The sequence below is a fragment of the Triticum urartu genome, chromosome 6, assembly GCF_003073215.2.
Source record: "Triticum urartu cultivar G1812 chromosome 6, Tu2.1, whole genome shotgun sequence".
Taxonomy (NCBI): Eukaryota; Viridiplantae; Streptophyta; class Magnoliopsida; order Poales; family Poaceae; genus Triticum; species Triticum urartu.
Genome location: NC_053027.1, coordinates 13,014,082 through 13,022,371, shown reverse-complemented (window position 1 = coordinate 13,022,371; position 8,290 = coordinate 13,014,082). Strand labels below are relative to the sequence as shown.

Below are 8,290 nucleotides of genomic sequence, written 5' to 3'. Positions count from 1 at the left end.
AGGGCGCTCAGACACGGGCGTGGCAGCTGTTCAGACGGTCGCAAAGCCTCATGTTTGTCTCTAGAGTGTGTTTAGACTGCCGTGCAGATCAATATAGATTCTATTTGAATGGCTTGCGTGGTCCAGACCGCGCATTTCTGATGTGTTTGAGGGGCGTCGTTGAAGATGCCCTCACTATGTTGTTTGATCTTTCATAGGACATGTCCGTCGGTGCTTCCTGCTGTCCGACCCAGCCCACACGAGTACACGACAAGTTGCTTGACTTGACCTACGGCTGGTCCACTTCGTCTGCCTGTTTTCCTCTAGGGATTCTTTTGTAAAAGTGGGTCCACTTCCACACGGGATCGCCATGTTGCCATACTTCATTGTTTTTCCATGATAATACGTTCTTGTTTTCGCTTCCAGATTAGGTTTGTGATGTTGTGCATGATGTATACGCGCATAGGATGCATTCTACTTACGTCTCTATCTAACCTACGGGTTTTTTTTCCATCCAGAGAGGAAAACCAAAGACACTCCTACTTCAGTCTGGTGTCACAAGTCTACCACTCCCCGCATCCCTCCGCTCGTTGGAAGCAAGCCGCCGCCCCCATCGCCTGCCGAGCCAGCGAGCAGACGGCGGTCGAGTGCTTCCGCCAACGCAGAGCCGGAGACTGACGGCGGTCGGGTGCTTCCGCCCCCGGCCACCCGCAGAGACCCAGACAGCGGCGGTAGCACCAGGTACGCACTCTGGTTTCGCTCTTCACTTTCCTAAACCAGCTCAGTAGTGGTAGTTAGAGTATTATGGAGGTTCGTCGGATGTAGGAGGTGGATCAACGCAAACACGATGGAGGAGTAACTTGAGCTTTTCTATTAACCAAGCCAAGCGGCTAATTTCTGTTTCCAAATTGTCCCAGCTGTTCTTCTGATCTGCTAGTTTCGGTTCTAAACACGAACGCTTGACCACCAAACATCTTTATGACTACTAAAATCAACAAACGCGCGGGGTCACGGTCGGCGAAGGCGGAGGTTGCACGTACGGCTGTCGGCGCTCGCTCCTTCTCAGGGCTGCGACGTGGCGTGTGCCAGATGGTGGTGACGAAGAGAAGACGCCAGAACTGACGCTCTGGCCTGGGACGCACACGCACAAAGGAGGGAGTTGCGACGTGCAGGGAACAGGAGGGATGCGTCGACTTGCTAGGGGGGCGGCCGGCGAGGCGGCGACGACTGCTAGGCTAGGTGCTAGCTGCGCGGGGTGCGGGGTGAAGCGCGGAGGAAGAAGATAAGACATGGGCTGCCAGGTGGGCCCAGCAATTTTTTAGTACGCTTATTCAATTTTTATTCATAAATTTCATTTTCTGTAGTGATTATTCATCCATTTGCGTTTTTTGGCTAGTTTTATTAAGATCAAATAATCAGTGCATCATCTAGTAAAAACATTACTGAGCTAGGATACGGGCCGCTTGATTAGTGGACCCATAACAATGTTTAAACTTTACCTTCCCAATAGAACCACTAATATCCACACATCCCACGAAAGATTGCTGAGACCAGTGTCCCACCAACATGGTTGATCAGTGCAGAAGTCTATAACGATAAAATGATCCTTTTGCTGATTGTACCCATGGCACAGGTCACTGGAAACCGCTCTTGCGTTTTACATTGTTTGGGGTGGAGAAGGTGAAAAAGCACCTTCCTCCCGCATCGCTCCCATAGGCGACGCGGAGGGCCCCTTCGCTGGCACCCCACCAGTTTCCTCCTCCTTGCCCATCGCCATATGCGCGGCGGGGCACTTCACCTCCTCAAGCGGGGGACACAGTTTTGGTAGCGTCGTTGGACCGGGATGGCGCATTGGCGAGGGCCGCAGTGGGACGGCGATGGCCTCCCGGGTCGGCGGTGCATGGGTCTGCGACGGCTTGGTGGGCCTCGCGGCTACGATGGATGCCTGCGGTGCTGTGGTGGATTGGGATCGGCCCCGATCTGGTTTTCGACAGTAGCAGGCAACGTGGGATACATCTAGTGGCCTTTGCAGTGGTGAGAGAAGTTAGATCTGGTACAACGTGCTTGATTCGGACCTTGGCTGGTGTGGCCTTTGTTCATGGAAAGAGGAGTTGTGGGGGGTCACCGAGGGGAGGGCTTAGGTGGCAAGCATTGGAGTGTGCTGCATAGCAACTGCAACATTGGTGGTCTAAGTACCCTGAGTTGGTCGGAACCGTAATCTCACCGATGGGGACGGGGGTCGAAGGCGATGTTGTCTGAATACAACGATGCATGGGCTGCCAGGTGGCCCCAGCAATTTATTAGTATGCTTGTTCAATTTTTATTCATAAATTTGATTTACTGTAGTTATTATTCATCCATTTGTGTATTGGCTAGTTTTATTAAGATCAAATAATCAGTACATCATCTAGTAAAAACATTACTGAGCTAGGATACGAGCAGCTTGATTAGTGGACCCATAACAATGTTTAAACTTTACCATCCCAATAGAACCACTAATATCCACACATTCCACGAAGATTGCTGAGACCATCATCCCACCAACATGATCGTACCCATGGCATTGGTACCATGTTATTGAAAATCGCTCTTGCGTTTTATATGGTTTGGGGTGAAGAAGGTGAAAAAGGCCCTTCCTCCTGCATCGCTCCCATAGATGATGGGGAGGGCCCCTCCACTGCCACCGCTAGTTTCCTCCTCCGCCCTCCTCCTCGCCATTGCCAGATGCGGAGCGGGGCACTTCACCTACTCAAGCAGTGGACGCAGTTTTGGGTGCCGTTGTTGGACCGGGATGGCGCAATGGCGAGGGCCGTGATAGGGCAGCAATGGCTTTCCTGCGTCGGCAGTGCGTGGGTGTGCAGCGGCTCGATGGGCCTCGCGGTGACGATGTGTGCCTGCGGTGCTGTGGCGGATCAGGATCGGCCCCGATCTGGTGTGGGCTACAACCAGTGGCTTCTGCCAAAAGCGGGACACATGGGTCGTCGCGGTGGCAAGAGAAAGTGGATCTGGTACAACATGCTCGATTTGGACCTTGGCTGGTGTGGCCTTTGTTCATGGAAAGAGGAGTTGTGGGGGATCGCCGAGGGGAGGAGTTAGGTGGCAGGCATATTGGGGTGTGCTGCATAGCAAGTGCGATATTGGGGGGTCTAGGTACCCTGAGTTCTTCGAAACCGTAATCCCACCGATGGGGAGTGGGATTTAGGCAATGTTGTCCGACAATAACGATGCATGTGGGCATTGTTCCCCTCCTTGGAGGCATTGTCTCTGATATCCTCTACCTATCCTCGTTTCCCAACTCCAATTTTTCGGAGTGGGCAGCGGTGGCATCTACGTCGTAACCTCCTTGGTGGTATGGCTTGGGAGAGCCAACTTATGGCCGTCATGTAAGGTTCTCCCACCATCATGAGTAGTGTTTGATGGGGTAGCGACTCCAGGATATTCATTACGTGTCAAGGCAACAGTCTAGGGTAGCGGCGGGGCAAACGGTCCATGCCGCTGGGTTGCAACTCAACAGGGATTTGCTGTCGTCCTTGAGATGACGGGGCAGCATGGTTGTCAGCACGGTCGACGCCCGCCGATGGGGACAATTGGACAATATGTCAGGGTGACTATCCCCAAAGTGGTGTGACGACCGTGGTCCACAGGTGGTCTCTCTGTGCAGCGTGGAATGCGATTATATGGGTCACACAGTGTTGTAGATCGTGGGGGAGTGGTCGGATGTCAGGGTAGTGGCTCCATAAGGTTGTGTGACTGAACGAGCAGGGCATGGCGAGCGGTGGATATCTGGGCAGCGACCCCGATAGTTTAGCAACTTCAAGGGCTTTGACTTTGTGGGACGAGATTACCTTCGATATTGGTCATCGGCATGTTAGATGATGCTACTGGCACATGGCTTGTCGAGTGCATGCCCATCATTTCTACGAGGGAGTCCCATGACTGCTCCTTCGATATCATTCATGACTCCTTTCATTTCAGTAGTGGTGGAAGTCCCGCTTGTTTGGCAGTTGGGCGCCCATTAGTCTGTATGTGTGGTTGGTGGTTGTTTTGTCATTCGGCATATCGTTGGTCAGAGTTGCCTTGGCCATGCGTGTTTCGGAGTTCATGAGTCGGTTTGGCCGTTGATGTATCAGGTTTCGCCTGGTTTTTTTTTTTTTGCGAATTACCCGATTTCCGTAATTAATTGGGCAACTATATTCTTCTTGTTCAATGGAAATTGGAAAGGCCAGTGTTTTTGCCTCGTATTTAAAAAAAGACACAACAAACCACATTAACCTGATGTTACAACATTTGAGCATTCGCGACAAAGAGATATACAACCAGGCATGTTAATTCAGTAAACCAACAATTGTAAAGAAACAAAAAAATGAATAACTCGAATTTTGACACACAAAGGGATGAAAATTCCTAAATACCTAATGTGTGATCCATCTTATATTAAGCATGCAAAATTATTGTAATATCAATTGCACAACCAACTCAGTCACGGGGTTTACAATAGTTTGGCATATATCTGTTGAAACTATCGACCTTTCTAGGGCCAGATATAAACATAACACCAATAACATATATAACTAATTGAATCTTTCAGGTGATTAACCAATGGTCAAGCGTATGGCATTGGTGCTACTGCTCGTCGTTGCAATCACGCTATACCTAGCATCTACATCAGCACAACCTGTCCCTGGATGCCAAACATACTGTGGAGATATCAAAATACCTTATCCATTTGGCATTGGTGCAAACTGTGCCATCAAAACTGGCTTTGAGATTAACTGCAATAGGACTGCCGATGGAACTATGAAGCCATTCATTGTCAATATCGAGGTTCTAGATATATCACTGCTCCATGGTCAAACACGGGCATTAAACGCCATGTCAACGTATTGCTCCAATCATGCCACAGGATCAATGTATGACAACACGTTTTGGCTTGACTTCTCATCATGGCCTTACCGGTTCTCTGAGGTGCAAAACAAGTTCATAGTCATTGGCTGCAACACACTTGCTTACATCTATAACAGCAAAAACAGGACCGGGTACACGACAGCATGTGCATCAGTGTGTGCGAGCCCAGGAGCCGTGACAAATGGCTCATGCTCTGGTGTAGGGTGCTGCCAAAATGCTATTCCCAAGGGCTTAAGGCGCTATGATGTCTATTTCAGAAATGTCTATAATGATTCAGATAGTTGGCAGTTTAACCCATGCAGCTATGCTGCCCTTGTGGAAACAAAGACGTTTAATTTCAGCTCCGACTACATAACCACAAAGAGGTTCAATGATACATACAACGGGAGGCAGCCACTGGTTCTGGACTGGGTAATTGGAGATGAAACATGCGAGGTGGCCAGGAACATGACTTCTTATGCATGCCGCAGCGCAAACAGCGTGTGTGTGGATTCAACCAATGGTCCAGGGTATATATGCAACTGCTCCAGGGGGTACGAAGGAAACCCTTACCTCTTGGATGGATGCACAGGCAAGTTATTCTCTTTGCTAAGCTTCCATATGACATTGTCATGTTGTATTCTGCAAACCAACAAAATATGTATTGGAAGTTTGAAACACATTGGAGATTGCCGAGCAGAAGATTTAATTTCAAGTGGTAAAAATAAACTTCAGTCACAATGAGCAAAAAGGAAATTAATGGACAACAACAAAGTTTATAATCTCTTGTCGGTGTATTTTTAATAGAAAAACTGGAGTAACCAATACCAAAATCAAGCAAAAACAAATGTTGGTGAAAATATTGTATCTTTTTGTTTTTACTTTCTTCATCTAGGACAGATCTGGCCAGAATATGTGTCGCAATTTTTTAATCAACGTTAATCGCCTTTCTTTGGTGAGAAATAATGAATATCAGACTCAATGTTGCTCATGCCATTTCATAGATATTTACTAGTATTGAATCTCAAATTTATTCATACTAAACTATTCGATAAACCATTTGATCACAAGTGATCTTTTTTCCCATTGCAGATGTCAATGAATGTGAGAAGTATCCAAGTAAATGCCCAAAGACTGCTGTATGCCACAATACAAAAGGAGATTACCGATGTTCATGTCCTCCAGGCAGAAAGTTGGCGAAGGACACGAACTCTTGTAACCCAGATATCACCCTAATCATAGGTAAATAACTTTAAATGTTAGCCTCTTGCTCAGTTCTTGTGTAGAAAAATTGAACCGATTGCAACTGTATTAAGAAATTTAAATAGTACTCCCTCTGTAAAGTAATATAAGACCTTTTAGATTAGTGATCTGAAAGGTATCTAAAAGGTACAGTATTACATATACACACTCTGTAACTACTAGTGTTGTTATGGTGTACAATGTGCAAATCTAACAGATTCTAGGAACAGTAGCACAAATGCATGAGTGCACGTACAGGTGTTAAGCACACTTTGCAAAAATGCCCAAACAGCATATGAATACGTGATGCATTGCCATGGGCTTTAAAACTTAAATAAATTTGACAAAGTCTGGAAAAGTAAGACCACATTGCTTTACAAGGAATGAATGTATTAGATCACCACGTTTTAATCTGTTACTATAGACACAGTAAATTTAACAAGCTTTTAATATGCATGCAAGATAATTTTTGGAGTCCATTTAAGGGAATTAAATTCAAATCAATTTTTACAGGCACTTGCATCGGCTGTATCGTTCTAGTGATTGTCATCTTCTGCATGCGTTTAATTTTTGAGAGAAGAAAGCTCACAGATGTCAAGAAACAGTATTTTCAGCAACATGGAGGTGTGCTATTATTCGAGAAGATGAAATCCGACCAGGGACTTGCATTTACGGTATTCACTGAAGCACAAGTAGAAGAAGCAACAAACAAGTTTGACAAAAGCCAAATTCTAGGACATGGGGGCCATGGGACTGTTTACAAGGGCATTATTAAGGGTACAAATCCAGTGGCAATCAAAAGATGTGCATTGATTGATGAAAGGCATAAGAAGGAATTTGGTAAAGAAATGCTGATTCTCTCCCAGATCAATCACAAGAACATCGTCAAGCTGTTGGGCTGCTGCCTGGAGGTGGAAGTCCCAATGCTGGTGTATGAGTTCATCCCAAAAGGAACATTGTTTGATCTTCTTCACGGAAAGAACCGCACACGGCACATCCCATTCAGTTCGCTCTTAAGGATCGTAAATGAGGCAGCAGAGGGGCTTGCATTTTTACATTCCTATGCAAACCCACCAATTCTACATGGTGATGTGAAAACTTCTAACATCCTTCTTGATGACAATTACATGGCAAAGGTATCCGACTTTGGGGCTTCCATACTAGTACCAACTGATGAAGCCCAGTTTGTGACAATGGTTCAAGGGACATGTGGTTATCTGGATCCTGAATATATGCAGACATGTCGGTTGACAGATAAAAGCGATGTTTATAGCTTTGGTGTCGTCCTTTTGGAAGTCCTTACTGGGCAGGTGCCACTAAAACTGGAAGGTAATGAGTCACAAAGAAGCTTGGCATCATGTTTCCTAGTGGCTATGAAGGAGAACAACCTTGATGCCATGTTGGATAGTCAAATAAAAGATCACGAGAGCATGGAGCTGCTTACTGGACTAGCGGAACTAGCAAAGCAATGCTTGGATATGTGTGGTGACAACAGGCCCTCCATGAAAGAGGTATCTATGGAGCTTACCAGATTAAGGAGGCTTTCCAAACATCCTTGGATGCATCACGATGCTGATACAGAGAGCTTTCTCAGTGCACCATCAACCAGTAGTTTTGAAATAGAACAAGGCTCTGAATACACAAGGAAGGATGAACAAATGCCCATGAATCCAAGCAGTTCTTACTTTATCAGATGAAGAGAAGTATTGGCAGTTCTATACTGCAGCATTTTCATTGGTCCTTCTCCTTCATGTAATCCCTTCTTAAATTACTGGCGAAAAAATACTTCCAGATTGTAAGACTTTATCATCGTAGAAATCTACAAGGCATTGGCATCACCTAAGCAGCATAATATACTTTATCATCGATAATAAGAATATAAATGTAAACGGGGGTGAATTCAGTGCTGCACCATATCTGCATGTCAGCTCAGATTCAAGATGGCGGTGGGGAATTACCTGACCGGTTAATGCACCTTTTCCCGTACCCGCGAACCACAGACATCCCTTTACCCTCCCCGTCCCCGGACGAGACTTGCCTGCTCCCGGCGTGTGCGTCCATTCGTGCTCCCGTGTACGTGGCTTGATTTGATTGGAACAAAATAAGGCCCAGCCCCACCCTCTTAAAACTAGGGGGGAGATGATTAAATTAGAAAGGAAAAAGGAAAAAAGACAGCCGTAGGATA

The 8,290-nt window shown here is 46.4% G+C and overlaps 1 protein-coding gene across 2 annotated transcripts; it reads left to right on the top strand.

Annotated features, from left to right (window-relative positions):
• The first annotated feature begins 566 nt into the window (after positions 1–566).
• Positions 567–7,971, top strand: LOC125516279 (wall-associated receptor kinase 5-like). Of its 2 annotated transcripts, XM_048681754.1 has the most exons (5): positions 568–720; positions 917–1,280; positions 4,568–5,455; positions 5,956–6,105; positions 6,619–7,971. In XM_048681754.1, the coding sequence occupies exons 3-5, from the start codon at positions 4,579–4,581 to the stop codon at positions 7,800–7,802; spliced, it is 2,211 nt and encodes a 736-aa protein (XP_048537711.1). In that variant the 5' UTR covers positions 568–720; positions 917–1,280; positions 4,568–4,578; the 3' UTR covers positions 7,803–7,971. The 2 variants fall into 2 exon arrangements, with proteins under 2 accessions (XP_048537710.1, XP_048537711.1); XM_048681753.1 differs by lacking the exon at positions 917–1,280 and having other exon boundaries at positions 567–720.
• The last annotated feature ends 319 nt before the right edge of the window (positions 7,972–8,290 follow it).